Below are 18,796 nucleotides of genomic sequence, written 5' to 3' on the forward strand. Positions count from 1 at the left end.
ATATATATATATATATATATATATTGTTACGGGATATGAAGTAAGGACAAGCTAGGACATCTTTATTTCATGTGGAAATTCAACCAGTCATCCATGGAAGCCAAGCAGCCTTCAAGAGTTCACTGCCTGATGTTATTAACACCAATATTCTGTTGTACTTCGCAATCTGACTTTGCATTGAAAGATTAATCAACTATTGCTTTGCTGTTATTGAGGAAGTCTTTGTACTTGGAATTTGTAATAAACACTGGTAGCAACTTCCTATTACCTTTTGCCTACCAAACAGTCTCACACGCGACACTTTTAATTTGCTTTGTTAGATCAATTGCTTCTCTCAATTGGTTCGACCTCATTGGCCCCTCATAGTCAGTCTACTACAAGACATTGTCCGTTTCGTTCGTTTACCCACGACACGATGTTACAACAAGGAAGTAATAAATACAGAAGTAAGTACTTTGACTCAGGTGAGTCTCTTTTTGGTTCGTTTACCTGTCAACGTTAGCAGTCTTAGAAGCAAGTTTGAGAACTTTGTGTTGAGTCGACGACATGTAGAAACATGGACTTGGTCAATGTCAGGTTTGGGGTAATCGACCACGCTCAGGAAACTTTGTGGTGTTACCATCATCTCATTCTGACGTCAGAGGGACAGTCAGGTCAAAAGCAATTGAGAGAGCACGATCTTGGTCTTTTGGTCTTTGGATCTCAACCACGACGCGAGACACATCGGAGTCTCCCTGCCTTTGGGGTCCGGCATTCAATGCCATGGTTGATTGTCGGGCAAGTTCTCATCATGGACTTCATCGGGGCAACCCAATCTGCAAGTCATAGGAACTTCGAAGACAGCGCCTAAACATCACCTATCAGTAAGAGGGAGAAGAATGGAACGACTTCGAATTAGGGTGAGACTGTTTAAAATTAGTTGCTATTCCTTTGCTTACCTTCTATTCCTTAACGCCCTTATTGCTACCAATTTTCAATGAAAATGCATTGGTTATTTTCAAACTATTTTTACACTAAATTCATATTCATTATCTTGTCTAATTTTGCTCATGGTTCTAGTCGCCTAAGACTAGTGGTGGAATCGCCCCCATATAGTATGTGCTTTATTGCTATAAATTTGGTATTGTTATCCCGCACCTTTTAGGTGCCTCTCGTTTCTATCCCGACAGTTAAGTGGTGTCGGAACATGGTGGATTGCGCCGTGATTTTTGGTATCTCTGTGGTCCTCTCGCTGCTTCAAATTGTTTTTCCTCCCGCCTTAATGAGTAGTGGAAATTTTCCCCCGCCCACCAACCCTTCTGGAAATAGTTTTGGACGTTTATACGCTTGTGATTTTTTTTCTTGCTGAAGTATTTATCTAAGTTGGTTTAGAATTTTACCTCCCGCCTCTAGAATTTTATTAAATTTTACTTTAGTTAAAACCCCCTCCCGACCGCCCTTGTAGGTTTCGATTATGGCGTTGTCAGTTCGATTGTATATTTTGTATATAGAATTATTTTGATTATTTGGGGTTTACTTATTATTAGTTATGAGGAAGCTCAGTTTGTCTTTTTTATTAGCGTTGATAATATTTTATTCTTGAGTAGTTTCGGTAACATTTTAAGAAATTTATGTGACTATTTTTGATGTCCCTCGTACATATTCCAATTATTATTATATCCTTATTTTGGTAAAGTTAGTGGTTTTTATTTAATTATCTTCGATATTTCTAGTTTGGTAGAATTTTGTTATTTTATTTAGGATTCTGGTATTCAGTGCAATTTTGATCGTGTTTGTTTTTTTTTTTAAGGAGAAGAAAGGAAATATTTGTTCTCTCTCGTGTTAGTTCTTTTGTCGTTTGTATTCAGTGTATTCAGTTAAGAAGACTCCGCTGTATGAATGGAGTTCGTTTACTCTAGTAAACATTACCGTAGGTCAGTACCGTACTTTGTCCTGGAATTTTCAGCTAGTATTGCTATCAGTTTCCTCTTGCGACTTTGAGTTTGATGTGTCAGCTTTCTTCGCGCTGTATACTGTTGCGAACGTACACTTTTTAGAATGTGTTTTAATTAACATTGAGATTTGTGACTGAGATGAATTAAAATTATTCTTTTTTTAATTTTAAATATATCCTTGTTTTCCTTTTACTATTTTAACTGGTACGAAGTATTATATGACCTCCTCTAGTCAGGAACATCTAGATCTAGAATTTGGACCTTTTATTTTGGCAATTTCTATTATTATTGATATTATTATTATTATTACTATTTTGGAAAGAAAAAAAAGAACATATTCCTGACTGCAATTTTTGCTTATCCCTGACACCATTTTTGGAATTTTTGAGTAAGATTGTGGCAATTTTTTCCTGTGGTGTAGTACCGTTTTATATTATTCTGATGCACTGTTTTTGATAATTTGAGCTTTGAGGTTTCGAATTTAGTCTAGTATACCATTACATAACCTTGTCTGTTGTTTCTTGTGTTTGTCTTTATGGGTTCGTTACGGCATATGATAAGAGTATATTTGCATTAGCTAGAGTACGCCCATTTTGTTGTTATAGGGGAGCGAAGTGGACCGTTAAGGAATGCATTACGCTCAGGGTACCATGCCCCGAATTTTGTTCTTTTTGTTTATTATTTCTCCAAGCATCTCCCCTTATTGTTCGCCGCTAGCTGTTGTAGTGCATGCACCCTTTTTTCAGTTGTTTTGTATTTTGGACCAGAGTGGTTCGTTTTCGGTGGAGCAGAGGATGCCGCCGTTTGTTTTGGACGATGGAAGTTCCGTCCTTGACATGGTAAGAGTAGTGTAGTTATGTGCCATGTCGTATTTTGTTAGCGTGCAATATGTATGACAAGTTGAGTAGTTATTAATATAAGTGAGTACACGAACACAGAATTTTATGTCATGTTACACAAGTAGTTCTGACGATTGTCTGCTACAGTAACCTAATGAGTTTATGTTTTGGGGTTAATGTTTATGTATGCTTGGATAAATAACAGGTTGTGATTAATGGTATACGTCATTTTTGAATTTATGCATTTGATTTACTTATTTTACTAGACTGCTTACAGTGTATTGGACCATTCGTTTGATTTGTTTTGCTAAATTTTGAGGTCATATACATACATATATATATTATCATATTTATTGCATGAATTACTCTTTTATTTGTGTTGCACCATTCTATTTACATGAGAGCTTGAATTAACTTGTATAGCCTGTTTCATCTTGAGCTATTTTATCTAGTGTACATTTATGATTATTCGATTTCTATGTTTGTTTCGAATTTATGAGATAATATATGTATATGATATTTGAGACTATATATATAGATCTGGATTTTATTTCGTGATTTTGACCTTTTTTTTCCTGAGAGATATATTCCATCTTATCTCTATACACTTAAGTTATAGTTATTTAGCACGTGTATTTTTAATGATAGATTTACTGATTTGACCTCTATTTAACTGTGAATTTCATTTTCTGTAAGGAAGACTAGCTACCTTCCTGAGGAATCCTGAATGTGACAATTTTTAAGTACTATTTTATGACATATACGCATGCATGCAATCTTACCGATATAGTCGATTTTTTTTAACCTATTTTGAATCTTACCGATTTAGACTGTTTTTTCCAAGAATAGACGATAATTTTACTTGACTAGTTACTTCGAAATGACAATATTTCCTCTGACTTGACATATAAAGCAATTTACTGGTATAGGTGAGATATAGAGATATCTGTTGCCAGTTAATATTTAAGCTACATGTTTATGGTTGCACCTTTTTCATGCATAATTTTATTTTTGTTGCTATTTGAATTGCTATTCTGAATTTAATTTTATTAGTGCCTTTTGCGAATTTTAACGTCTTGTGTATCTTTATTATGCATTAGAAAAATGTTTGCTTTTTCACTTAATGCACTTTGAATGCAATTTATTATTTTGAGGCAGTACTTAATTTTGACTTATGCCTTGTGGAATTTTAATTCAGTTAATTTTAAAAGAATTTAATTTTCAATTTTAGTAATTATTTTGAAAACATAATTTGTTGTGTAAATGGATTAGCCAATTGTTTATGAAGCTGACCTATCAGTGTTTACTATGCCTATGAATTTTCGTACTTTATATAAATTTTGTTGACCTATATAATGTGTGATATTTGCTGCTTATGTTCTTTTTCAAGTACTATTTATATTGTCCCTTGCAATTAGATTTGGTGACGGCCTTTGTTTTGGATTTAATTACTTTTGATCGGCGAGTGGCTAGGCGCCGATATCTACAAAACCCGCCTCGATGCCCTATTTTGTTTCAAGGAAATGTGGAACAAATCTTATTTCGTTTTCAAAAAGTAATTAAATTCTAAACCCTTCTGTGTTGTCCAATCTTTGATTCTTTGGTTAGTTTACATTCCCCCAGCATTTTTTTGGTAGCAAATAGGATTTTTTCTCCAGTTTTTTTTCGCATTTTAGGTTTCAAATTGACATTTTTCGAGATTTTGTTTCTACTACTGTTTTAGCTAGTTTTTTTTCTCCATTTGTCATTTTGTTCTCTTTTCAGGTACCTTTTGTTTTGTTTGGGTTCGTGGTTTGGACCCTACAACGCTTTATTTGAGTTTAGTGACCCATATTGCGTGGGCTCGTGACCCACAAGTGTTTGTTTGTTTATATTTTATCTAGGTCATGGGGTATGACCCAGATTACTTGTTTATAGTTGGTACCATTTCCAGGTTTTGTTTTTCTTCCAGATTTCCCATTTTGGTTTCGTTGCAGCCTACGCTTTAATTTTGTTTTTCCTTTGGTTTGTTTCTTAAGAATATTTAATTCATTTTAACCTGCATTTACAAATTGCATTTTTTTATTTATTGGTAATTTATTTTAATCTTCAATTGGTAGCGTAATTCTTTATATACCTAACCTTAATGCAACTTAATAAAAACTGTAACGTGCTACTCGTCTCACCCACATCATAATTGGAACATTAGTTGCTACGTTTGTGCTATAATGCGAAGCTGTGTTAGTACGTTATTGTTTCATTTATTCATCGAACTGTGTACTCACCATCCTGCTTTCTACTCCAGCATTTTCATTCTACTTTGGGACATTCTTCACTACACCGTGACCACTTTCACCTGACAACAAGAACTACTGTTGCATCATCGGCTGTTATGGTTGTGCTACAAGTGTGTTCCCATCCCCAGCAAGTGCATCGCTTATGCCATCTCTTAGCAGTGTGGATAATTATTGGCAGTTGATCCTACGTTCTTCGTTATGGTCCAGTGGTAAGAAGTTTATCTTACTTACAGCATCTATCCCATCTTGAGATCTTAAAAATTTTTTTTTTCTCTACTACGATTCCACAGATCTTTGCTGTCGAAACGTCAGGATTCTCCAAGGATTTGACTCCTTCCGATTCGACATTTTGGAGGGAGGCCATGTTACGGGATATGAAGTAAGGACAAGCTAGGACATCTTTATTTCATGTGGAAATTCAACCAGTCATCCATGGAAGCCAAGCAGCCTTCAAGAGTTCACTGCCTGATGTTATTAACACCAATATTCTGTTGTACTTCGCAATCTGACTTTGCATTGAAAGATTAATCAACTATTGCTTTGCTGTTATTGAGGAAGTCTTTGTACTTGGAATTTGTAATAAACACTGGTAGCAACTTCCTATTACCTTTTGCCTACCAAACAGTCTCACACGCGACACTTTTAATTTGCTTTGTTAGATCAATTGCTTCTCTCAATTGGTTCGACCTCATTGGCCCCTCATAGTCAGTCTACTACAAGACATTGTCCGTTTCGTTCGTTTACCCACGACACGATGTTACAACAAGGAAGTAATAAATACAGAAGTAAGTACTTTGACTCAGGTGAGTCTCTTTTTGGTTCGTTTACCTGTCAACGTTAGCAGTCTTAGAAGCAAGTTTGAGAACTTTGTGTTGAGTCGACGACATGTAGAAACATGGACTTGGTCAATGTCAGGTTTGGGGTAATCGACCACGCTCAGGAAACTTTGTGGTGTTACCATCATCTCATTCTGACGTCAGAGGGACAGTCAGGTCAAAAGCAATTGAGAGAGCACGATCTTGGTCTTTTGGTCTTTGGATCTCAACCACGACGCGAGACACATCGGAGTCTCCCTGCCTTTGGGGTCCGGCATTCAATGCCATGGTTGATTGTCGGGCAAGTTCTCATCATGGACTTCATCGGGGCAACCCAATCTGCAAGTCATAGGAACTTCGAAGACAGCGCCTAAACATCACCTATCAGTAAGAGGGAGAAGAATGGAACGACTTCGAATTAGGGTGAGACTGTTTAAAATTAGTTGCTATTCCTTTGCTTACCTTCTATTCCTTAACGCCCTTATTGCTACCAATTTTCAATGAAAATGCATTGGTTATTTTCAAACTATTTTTACACTAAATTCATATTCATTATCTTGTCTAATTTTGCTCATGGTTCTAGTCGCCTAAGACTAGTGGTGGAATCGCCCCCATATAGTATGTGCTTTATTGCTATAAATTTGGTATTGTTATCCCGCACCTTTTAGGTGCCTCTCGTTTCTATCCCGACAGTTAAGTGGTGTCGGAACAATATGTTATTTAACCTCAACCTTTTCTCCCCAATCACAACTTATGATCACAGCTAAAAAACAAAATTCAATTATTAATAAAACAAAGGATTTTGAGGTAACATGTCTATTGCAATTTTCTGTGCTCAACGTATTATGCGAACACATGTCTAGACTATTTCTCTTTTAATTAAAAGAACAGTTGTGTGCAAATTGTATCATTCATTTCGAAACTTTAAATGTTGATCGATATGGTCAAGTTCCTCTTGTACCATATTGGCTTGGGTGAAGAAGTTTGAAGAGACTGGTAGTGTGTTGAATGTGAAACACAGAGCTCTCAGAACAGTGAACTCCTAAGAACGTGGAGAGACTTGACAAAAAAATGACACAGACTTAGTTTCGTAATAACTACGAACTGAGGTAACACGATGTTCTGTGTTCCAGTGCTCCACTGCGACTGACCATATAACGTGGCGTTCTTTCCTCTTTTGGTTCCCACTCCGCCAACCAGTGTAAGTTATTCATCTGCGCAATATTCAAGTTTGAAATGTGTCAGTCGACTTGGCGCTACCCTGTAAATATAGCAGAAAATGAACTACGACGGAGTTACGTGATAAAGTCTCCTTCAAGACTGGATTTCTTTACGTAAATTTTATTTTCCCGATACTTTCGGAATGAATGAATAATTTGCACAAGGTGAGTACCTTCTGAGCTAATTTGATGAGTTTACTTTTCTTGTACTTGGTACTTTCTATTTGTAACTTTAATATTTTAAAACTAACTCATCAAAACCCGATGAATAACTAAGAATAACTCTCATATATACTGACTCAATATTACACGAGAATGCTGCTACAAAGCAATATCAATATTAGAAAAAACGTTAAAATATACTTCAAACACTACGCATATTACTTTTTTACATTGTGGATTAACTTTGATACATTAATCCACACTCTTCAAAATACTTACTGCAGCACACGTTACAATACGATTTGTCTTTGGAGCCCAGTCAATGCCTGTAACACGAAGATCGTGCTGGTTAAGAATATCCAGTAGCCGCCAATCACTGTCAGCCCTTTGGTATATGTGAACTTCTGGATTGTTAGGAGATATTGCAATTTCTGGAAGTAGAATGAACAAAATGAAAATATACAGAAAACAATTAAAAAAACTGCATAATTCTATGTTTAAACTTCACCATGTTGTAATTAAAATACTAGCTACGTATGTAATTAGTATTTCCGTTTTTTAATTTGTCATAATAAGTACTAAAATATCTCCAAAGGGCTCTCTTACGGTTATATGATTAGCATACATAGCTTCGGTCGAGAAACTCTCATTAGATTCCCGGGAGTTTACGTGGTTTAGCTCCCACAATAAGTTGTAAGTCACCGTCTCATGTAGCCTCGGTGCTGAAAAGAGACGCTAAACTCCACACTACTAAATTAATAGAAGATAAATATGGTAAAGAAATAATTCAATAAGATAATTCAATTGCAAGAGCCACGCAACTGCGCCTACACCAGAAAAGTTTTGTAATATAAAACTAGGTAATTATATAATAAGCGATTATTTTCAATAAACTCATGATTTAGTGATCATCAGATCTTTCATTTAACAAATTGAGCTCCTTCGTGGCTAAGTGGTTAGCGTACGCGCCTTTGGCGTGGGAGATCCGGGTTCGATTCCCGGCGGAAGCTCATGTGGTTCGGATTCCACATTAATCAGTAGGTCCACGTCTCGCTTCGATGCTGAACGGACGTTAAACTCAAATTCAACTCAACTCATTTAACAAATTCTTTCTAGCTACTTTTAATTACCAATACAAGATAAAGTAGAAGCTTTACCTGTTGAATAGCGGAATCCGTTTAGTTTTCCGAAATATTCAGAAACTGAAATTGAAGCTATCGGACTATAAGGAACAAGGAGGTAAGAAAGTTTAATTTACATGAGTATATTATAGACAAACTTTTCTGAAACTTTTTCCAAATGAGGACTACTGGTATTAATCAGAATGTTCTGCGGGCCACAACAGTCTTCTCTCTCTTGAAGGCAAATTTATCATCTATATATATATATAAAATGACAATGACTTAACTCTTGAGCCACACGACTGATCTCGATAAAATTTTCAACATAGATGAGGCTCGGGCCTGGAATGGGGAATGGTTTTTATCGTTTCACTTTGATGGTGGAACTTGCGGGAGGGATATATATATATATATCGAAAATTACTTATATTAGTGTCGAATTCATAGTTTCTGGGGTCGCTGAAATGAACAGTGACATTTTCGATGCCGTTTAAATCCAAATTCAGCTTCCTAACTTAGGGGAGAGGGATCTCTCTTCCCTCTCTCTCTCTAGTCCACATCATTGCCAATAGAATGCGTGACGTGTATGTGCAAGGCACAAACTCTCGAGGAAAAACATCATTATATATAAATGATTGAAAATAACCGATATCAGAGAGCACTTCAGTACAAACTGAAACGCTCTGACTAATGGAGCATATTACTAATATTTCTTATTTTAACCCAGCAAAGCAGGAAGTTGACTCTGACTCTTTGTTAATACTAGTACATATACTTTTGACGTATTATCAATTGTTTTATATTAACAGAAGAACATACGTAGTAGTTGCTTAGGCTACTCAGAATATTTTACAGTAGAAGGGCAATAGATTTCATTAACTATCAGTCGTGGGGATAAAGTTCAAGACTTGCTTATGTAATCTTCATACTGAAATTCTTATCTATAGTATGCACGCTCGTATTTAGGTAAGTCATATTCAGTGCTCGAGCACTGGGCGGCAAAATTTTGGGTTTTTTTAAGATTCACAATAAAGTAATATTTAAATGTAGCAACCCGTCGAGTCTGTGCAAGCAGGAGAATATATGTTAATGTGTTTAATTCGCTCTAATTACAGTAGTTATTAACTAGCTAGCTCATTTGATTATTTTTAAAAAAGTCATCCTCTCCCACCCCCCAAGGGGTGAGGATGAACTTGAAAATCATGAAAACCGATATAGTTAAACTCGGCGACCTCAAAAACTATTCATTCAACACTAATATCTGTCGTTTTCGATTACTTTTAAAATCTCGCCCCCTCCCTGGGGAGTGGAGTATGACCATGAACTTGAATTGGATTAAAACTGTCACTATTCATTTCAGCGTCTCCAAAAACTATGAATTCAATTCTAATATTGGTCGCTTTCGATTATTTTTAAAATACCCCCATATTATTCTTTAGATGGTATGTTTGCAAAATCACGTCTTGTATCCTTACTTGAGAGATACGTTTGTGAGGAGTAGAGGGGGGAGGCGGCAAATTATTTAGAGCACAGAGGTGCACAATATATAGATACGGGCCTGATAGTATGTAGTACGAAATTCACTTGAATTGTACTTCGTCGTTTTTTTGTTTTTTGTTTTTTTTTTTCCCTAATGTTCAATCAACAAAGACCACAAGAATAAACTTCGAGGACTAATTGTAATACACGGATTACAATTTGAGAAACGCTGCTGGAATACACGATTCACTCGAAAGCAGTAGATTCATTAAGAATTACTTTCGACGAGTTTACTCGTATTACGAAGAAGTATTTAGTGATCTAAGTTCAGGTTTCGCTGTTTGTATAATACAATAATGAAACAAATGTATAATTTTCATCAAAGCTAGAAAAAAGGGTTCCTGATAAATTTATACTTTTTGAAGATAAAGAAACTGAACCTGTGGATTACTTACGATTTCGGTCCCGATTCCAAGCGTGACAAGTAATAGGATCCACTCCAAAACTATGCTTCTCTGCCATTCCTGTCTCGCTGTAAATAAAAATCAAGCTGTATCCATACCAGAATATAACAATACTCTACACATCACTTATAATAATAATGGTAATAATACTGCGAAAGTATTTAAGTACTACCTTTCCATTCTGAAAACTGATATTAAGCTTTACAAGAAACAGACAGCCTTTTGTCACATCTGATTTCTTTTAAAAAGAAAAAATGACAATACCAGGTTTTCTTCTGAGTCAAATTTGGGTGTAGCATAGAAAAAGCCACATAAGAGCACACAATATATACCTTATAAACTTCTTATGACCCTAATTTAGACACAAAGAAAACAATCCTCTCTTCGTATGTGACATAAAAACATGAGAATGCTTAGATTCACTTAGAGGTTATCATAGTTCTAAAACCGCTTGGTTCTTCTTAATCTTTAACATGTTCTTTCTTTCTAGTCAAAGTTTCTCTTCCTCATAACTGAATCGATTTTTTGTAAAACGACACATGTCAGAAAAATCAGTATAATTTCTCCAAAAACGTCTATTTATTTATAATATACCAACTGTAGGCAACAGCTTGATAGGTGTAGATATCTCACAAAATGCATATCTACGCGTAGCAAACACGATATTGTCGTTAATTTCGTGTCTGACGAAACCTGAAATGTGTCGTTTTACAAATAAACGATTCAATCATGTAGATTGGTCACACGTACATATTATCTTGTAAATGCCAGAGTTTACTTTTGCCTCTACATAGTAACTTTTGTACTCTGTTACAAAGATTTTTCAATAACTTTTTGGTGGTTCGAAAGCACCCTAAATACGTTTCTTATGCATTTTTTCATTCTGTAGGAAAAGCCCTGGCTGAAGCCGAAAGGAGACAGTTCTATTGCTTTTTTCGTAGAGATGCAAAAAAGCCGGCTTTTTTGAATCGATGTTTTTTTTTCACATAAAAAGCCGGCTTTTTGGGGAAAAAACGAGAATTTTGGAAATTTTGGCTTTTTTCATTTTCATGATTTTTCTATCTAAATAGCTTTCTTATAGTATATTCTATAGTTAGATAAGAATTCCATGACCTAAATGCGATATTTCGCTCTGAAATTCACCATCAAAATGGATGGAGCACATGTTTTACGAATTAAAGCTAACATGAAGAATGTAGTATTTGAGGGCAATTTTAGATTTAGATTAGAAGTTATTTAACTTTATTTTAACTTTTGAGTTATCGACATCTTTTTTCTTCTCTAGTTTGTCATCCGTGTTTCATTTCTAAGAGCTTTTAGTACTCTAGCTTCCAGCGCAAAAGTTAAACTTGCCCGTTTTTCTATTTATCCGTCAAAGCGTACGTTTTTCAATATATCCGTCAAACCGTACTTCCACATTTCTGTTATACTGTAGCTGTGAAGTGATTTAGCAATAATTTTCCGGACACAACCTTGAATACCAATTTATACAAATAATCAGTAGCGGATTTAGAAAAGTACTTTAGGAGGGGATTTTCTGATTGTTTCGTTTCTTAAAAAGTCCTAATTTTATTTGGGAGGTGCTTGAAGTTTATGAGTACAGGCATAACTAATATTTCGCTTCGTTTATATGTTTAGCAATAATCTTCCGGATACAACTTTAAAAATCATTTTATACTGAGAATCAGTGGCGGATTTAGAAAAGTATTTTGGGAAGGGTTTTTCTTACTAATGTTTAGTTTTTCTAAACATTCGTAATTTTTATTTGACGGGAGCTTAAAGTTTATGAGTAAAGGCATAAATAATAGATATTTCATTTGTTGCAGATATTCCGTAACTTTGGGTAACGGACTTCAGTCCGAAAGACCGCCCCCCTAACCTTCGCAAAACCGTCACTGCTGGTAATTAGTAATAATAACGATTTAAAAACAATAAGAAAGGAAGTCGGCCAACTCACAGTACACGCACTATTTCTACATTCACAGATGGAATGAAGAAAAGCTTTGTCAGAATGGTCAAATGCTGGTTGAATCCCGGACTTCCCGATAGAAGCGCAAAAGCTAATCACTCAGTCATGTTTGTTGTGCAGTTGTATTTAGCTTAACTTAAATATATTCCGTAGTCCTTTATTTTATTTGGGGGGAGTTCCGTAATGATATGTTGAATCCCTCTTGTTAAAAATTCAGAAAACTTGAGGATTGGGTAAACTGTGATGGTGGTTCTATAAAACTTAACTGTAGAATTTCAAGAATATACAGAACCAAAAGCTCTAGATGTGCAGCCTTTAAGTGTATCATATAAATCTAGGTATTTCTCTTATGTTTTATTTTAATTTTATTTTGTTTCAAAAAGAGGGTATGGAATATTTTGAAGTAAAAATACTACATACTATTTTGCTAGTTATTTGTGTGTTCTTTTAAAAGAAGTTTTTACTTTTAGGGTTGGCTGGTTTACACTAACTTTTTTTAATAACTGGTTTAAACCAAAAAAATAAAAAGAATGAAAAATGCGAATCGTATGAACTTCATGGTGACGTTTCCAGATATCAAACCACCTGCAATAGTTTTATTTCCCTTTCACCTTTTAATCAAGGTGTCCCATGTTCAATTCTCGGTCGAACCACAACCCTTCTTTTATGCGTAACCTAAGTAGCGGTTCGGATGTCAGTTTAAGCGAAAGTCTTCTCCTTGATAACCTCGGTATTTAGTAAGGATGTTAAGCCTAAATATACGAAACAAACCAAATTGTATATTTCTGCATGCCTAAATGCCTGTTGTTTTATAAAGAAGCCAAGATTGCTTAAATATATTGATAGAAATTGAGAAAATTTATCGATTGCCTACGTAGCTTCCAACATTAGCTTGGATTGGACTTTCAATGATATCTACGTACTAATTTAATTCCTCAGTTTTACCGTACTGATTATGATACGTTGACCTTTAAATTTTACATACAAAGCAATAACAGGATTTTCCCGTTATTGTCTTACATTTCAAGTAATGAAGGGATTTTCCCAATGGCTAGGGCAGGAGATTCTCAATTTAAGAAATTTACTGACCAGACTTCTTTAAGCTTATGGGAGTTCTTCCGGCATAACCCCGCTGTTGCATAATAACACCAAGGCGAAACAAACTTATTTCTGTGAATATGTAATATAAATACATAAAGCAAAAAATCTAAATCAAAAAAGCAAAAACGGGTTTTTGGCATTTTCAAAAACAACCATGGTTCTTGCCAACTCTGCTTACTTTTGTATATAGGAGGTTAAAAAATTCTTATTACATACATTGGTTAATCCTGTGGAATTCATAATGTAAATATGATGAAGAAAAATTGTTTGAAATATCTTTTCGAAATTCATAGTTTATTTTCGAGGTTTTATATTTTTATCAGCATCAACCACTAATTAAATAATTTTTTGTGTTATAGAGAAGCGAAATAAAGTCTGTTTTATCAATTTAAAGCAGTATTTTGAAAAAAGCCCAAAATTTTCCCCCTTGCATCTCTATTTTTTCGTTTCTGTTTTTTACTGTTATTGAGTTTTTCGTCCTTTTTCGTAAATGTTTGGAGCTGTTTGTTTCTATTTATCTAACAAGTGTTTACTGTAACCATTTCGTACTTTAAATACGATGTTTAGTTGACTGCCAAGATTCATATTTTTAATATAATTTTCTGAACTCTAAGGAAGATATTAATCCAACCATTTGACTTAATTTTTGGGGAATGTGCTAATTTTTTATTCATGTAGACATTATTTGCGTTTGGCTCTCTGTAAATATCTGTGTGAAATTTGCTGCCCCGTATGGCAATGGTCATGAAAAAAAAAAAATTTTATTCTTATTTTCAAGTTCCGTGGTGACATTAGTTTTAGGGTCAATTTTGTTAAAGTCTGTCAGCAGATTCTGTAGATCCTCTTTTTTGTAAATCAGAAGACGTATCTGCATATCTCTGAATCTTTCTTGTAGAATTTTAGTTAGGGCATTGGCTAGAAGACGTGAAAGGGGGAATATCAGTAGCCCTTCTATTTGGTTATAGAATTTCTTTACGAATAAAAAAAAAAAAAAAAAATGGCTAGAGTACACTTTATGCCGACCAAGTGATTTTGTCACAGGTTGTGGCATTGGAGGAATGGAATCACTGTTATTTGTAACAGATAGAATCGGTGTTTTTGTTCCTCCTGTTGAGAATGTTGTTTTGGAGTTTTAGTGGTTGATGGCACTGATGTTATCTGTGCTGTGGTTGATTGGTTGTGTTGAAGTCGCTGATTGGTTGTATGTATTCCTGACTGATGATGCTCTATTTTCGAGTGCTGTATATTGAACATGTGACGTTTCGTTGTTCTGATATTGTGAAGTGAGTTTCGGTGTTCGATTTTTTTTTGTTTTTTGTTTGTTTGTTTGTTTGTTCAAATATGTTTGTGATACTGAAGTGAATTCTTATCGTTTCGCAATATTGTGTGGACTGATTAATATTGAGAATTGTAGTAACCGTTGAGATGGACGAGAGTTTGTTCGGCAGACACAAATTTAATTTCGGTCGAATGCGCCGTAGTCAGAAGTGGATAGTCGGTGGTATTTGCCGTGAAACTAATAGAATATTTTTGAGTGGGTGTAGCGAGAACTCTCGCAGTGCTGATTTTCTTTTAGATTATTTCTAGGCATGTACATCCTGACTCCGTTATTATCACTCATTGTTGGAAGGGGTACGTGGGTTTGTATAAGGGACAGTGGATTCATATAACTATTGGTAAAATGTATTTCATTTTTCTACGTCATGCTGGATTGATTTATAATTACTGGTGAGTGTTACTTTTGCTTCGCAGTTATTTTTTCGTTATTACGTTCGATTTATAGTAGTGGTTTTATTATTTATTGTTGTTTTGGATGTTTTCTTTCAGGTCTTGAATGGGGGTTGGGGGAGCGGCAGCCCCCATTTATATATTAAAATTGATTGTTACTGTTCTACTGAATTGATTTCTCAGAATAGTTTAGCGTCACTTCTCAATGATATTTCCATTATTCGTAGCAATTGAAGAGTAAATTTTTGGTGAGTGTGGTAGATCATTTGGTTAGCAATCGTAATCTATTGTCGCTGTTGTGATATATCTTAGTTTGCTGGTGCGAAGTAAGATTACGATTGCTTATTAGGTGGTCTGCAGAACTTGTCCACAATTTACTTTTCGATAGCTTCGATTCATGGGATTATTTTTGGGAACTGATCTCTGAACTGATCCGAGGAATCGGTTCAGGTGAATGGTTTCCAATGAATGTTCGTTATAAAGTGCACTCTTAACAAAATAATAATAATAATAATAATAATAATAATAATAATAATGTAAAGGAATAGTTCTAATATTTTGGTTATTTTTAGACTTATAATGAAATTTTAGACCATAATTGAGTACATTGTACTATTAAATTTAGTGGAAATGAACACGTCTACAGTGCCTGTTTAAGCCAATTTTAATATTTCTGCGTTAATCAATGAACAAACGTTCCATTTAAGTTCAAAACTATTACTGAACATAGACCTAAATAGTTCAGTACTTTTAATTACCCACTGGGCTATTTTGCAGTAATGCGTTCAATTTTACTCTTACTGAAAATCAAACCTGGGATTGCCTGGGCAGTTGAAGAAATTATTTATAATCATATTAAGGTTATTATTCCAATCCAAGTTTTAAAGTATATTTTTGGAGGTGGGTTTTTGAGCTGGAGAAAATTCCAACAATTCTGGCGCATTACAAATACGATTGTATAACATACTAATTTCCGCTGGCGGAGTATTCGTAATTATTTTGGCACGCCAGAGTAATAATAGTCGAGAAAGTATTAAGAAACCTTTTGAAGCAGGGAAAATGACCAAAAAATGTTGCTTATTTTTTAGGACCACTTCTGCACCTGCACCTATTTTCTTTTTTTTAAATCCTAGCACTCGGGTAATTGATCTGCATTGGAGGTGGCGAATTCTTACACATCAGTATGTTACAATGACTTGGATTAAGTTCTTCCAGTAGTCCCATACTGTTTCGATACTGAATGCATATTTCCACTGCACATTTACTTTTTTTATCCTTTCTTTTTTTGGGTTAATTCCAAAGCTGGCCGTCCGTTTGTAGCAAAAGTTTGAATAATTACCAGGTTCGTTTGTGTGCTTGAAATATGTAAGGAGAGCGGAGGTTATATTATTATTATTATTATTTTAAATAAGCGGTTATAAACATGAAGCTATTGGAAAGCGGAGGGAGCTACTTGGCGCGAGGTTAGAGCATGGTTGGATTGCAGAGAAGTAACGAACATTTGTATTCTCAACATGGTTGCAGGTGTATCGAGACGTTGCTCTGGATGTGAGCTAACATCTATACAGTTCATGAAGCAGTGCGATGATATAGAGGAAAATCTTTTGAAACTGTGTGTCATCAGTTAATAAATCTAACAACAAATTCCTGGTGGAGAAAATTATAATTTTCAGTGTAAAGGTAAGCCACATGGTGAAAGATGGGCGTTATGTTTAGTAGGGGTCCAGAAGCAAGTAAAAAAAAATAATAAAATAAAAATAAATAAATAAATAAAAATATATAAAATTTACAAGAGAAATGGATTATGCAAGTACTTAGGTTTAACATAACGTAACCAATTCTAACCTAAATTCTGTCATTTTTTGGAAAATTATGCACTACCCCTACGCTAACATTATTTAACATTAACTAACCGAAACTAACCTAATGTGAACAGAAATGATTGAAATTGTAACATTTTATAGAATCAATTGCTGGACCCCTTCTGCTAAACATCAGCCAAAGATGAAACTGGCGGAAGACAGATACGAAGGTAACATTTTTTCACAATGCTCATTTCTCTGGTAGAACCTAACCTTAGGCTTTTTGTCGAAAACTAGGCGGACGTCCAACTTCGGAGTAAATGCCTTTTTGTCTTTAGCCTTCTGGGAGAGTTTTTATTATTATTATAATTTCATACACTATTCAGTGCATATTGTTTATTTAAAAAAAAAAACACACACACAAGCATTATTCTCTGCTAACACTATCCTTGCTAGAATTAATTTTATCCCCTTATAATTTACACAATTAACTTTTGAAATAATTAATAATTTATGGGCATTAATACTTTAGAATATTTGGTTTGATTTCACATGATATTATTTATTTTGTCAGTAATAACTCCAAGTTGTTTCAATTTACCTACGGAACACCGGTAACGCCCAATCTCTACTCACCTATGTCTTGACTCTTCACTTAATTAAAAGATATTAAATATTTACAACTAAGACTTGTAATTAATGTTGAACAACTAAATTTTTGTTATATGTTATATACACAAAATATTCAGCGGAATTCGCGGACTCTGGTCAGTCAACACGAATTCCTCCAGTCATCTATCTTCCGACATCTCACTTGGTGGCCACAGTATAGACAGTAGTGTTCTCTTTCAGTTAACTTCGGTTTTTATATCTAAATGCTATTTCAAAATTATTACATATTCTGTAATCAGAAAAACAAAATTACTATTTAACCTTCTTAAATTATTGATTTTCCGCAGTCTTTAAAGGGAATTTACAATTCCTTGTATATGGTAAAGTTGATGCTCATAGTCTTAATAACAGTATACAGACTGCACTACTTTGTACTATGGGCTAGTAACCATTCATACTTTCTCCATAATGACACATGTTTCATATTTGGTGGTGATTGCAACTTTGTAATTCGTTCGTTCATGAATCATCCACGAGACCACCTTCCGTAACGGTTTGCGTGAATTCAACACAAAATCTGTATTATTGTTTGCTTTGATAAGTATACCAGTCATAATTCATTTTTTAATGATTGAGTTGCGTAACAAGCCGCAGTTTCTATGAAAGCTGGTAAGGAGTAAGGCCACAAACTGAGGGGTTTATTGCGGTTTAGTCAATGCAGCGCAAAATCAAAACTCAATTCGAATACTATACTCACGATGAATTATTCGAGAAAGTAAAAGGGGACGTTGTAAATGCCCTTCACTAGATCATTTTGATAGCAACGTGGAGATAGGAACTTATATAGACACTTCTTCCATTCAAATAGGAAGACTTTTTGGCATGTTATAATTCACAAACTAATGTCGAAAATGTTGCTCCTTACTGCAGCAGGAGACTAACAAAACAGAATGAAAATCATTAACGTGATAACAGTGCCGGCTATAAGCCGATTGGACCGATTGCTCCCAATCGGGCCCCGCGCCTAAGGGGGCCCCGCACTAGTCGGCTTCTCCTGGAATACCCTGTATATGAGTACGTAATAACGATATTGCACATAAGTTTGTAATTATGTGTTTGCAATGTTTAATATGACATACATGTATTTATTTCATTGAAACTTAGGATTTATTTTCATAAACACCTTTTATTTTATATCTGAAATTACATTTAATCCTGTCAGCAGTTAATCATCATCATTATCCTAGCAGAAAATCTGAGGATGGTACAAAAAA

At 34.8% G+C, this 18,796-nt stretch overlaps 1 protein-coding gene across 1 annotated transcript in view; it reads right to left on the minus strand.

Annotated features, from left to right (window-relative positions):
• The window catches only part of Arpc1 (Actin-related protein 2/3 complex, subunit 1A), a 52,955-nt gene extending 35,211 nt beyond the window's left edge, over positions 1-17,744 (minus strand). Inside the window, exons 1-3 of the mRNA XM_081747937.1 lie at positions 17,547-17,744; positions 10,302-10,378; positions 7,526-7,677 (exon numbers count right to left, since the gene is read on the minus strand). Coding sequence (XP_081604063.1) covers positions 7,526-7,677; positions 10,302-10,368 — 219 coding nt within the window. The 5' untranslated portion in view covers positions 10,369-10,378; positions 17,547-17,744. The remainder of the gene's footprint in view (positions 1-7,525; positions 7,678-10,301; positions 10,379-17,546) is intronic.
• Between the last annotated feature and the right edge of the window lie 1,052 nt (positions 17,745-18,796).

The sequence above is a fragment of the Thermobia domestica genome, unplaced genomic scaffold (genome assembly GCF_964235325.1).
Source record: "Thermobia domestica unplaced genomic scaffold, izTheDome1.hap1.1 HAP1_SCAFFOLD_895, whole genome shotgun sequence".
NCBI lineage: Eukaryota > Metazoa > Arthropoda > Insecta > Zygentoma > Lepismatidae > Thermobia > Thermobia domestica.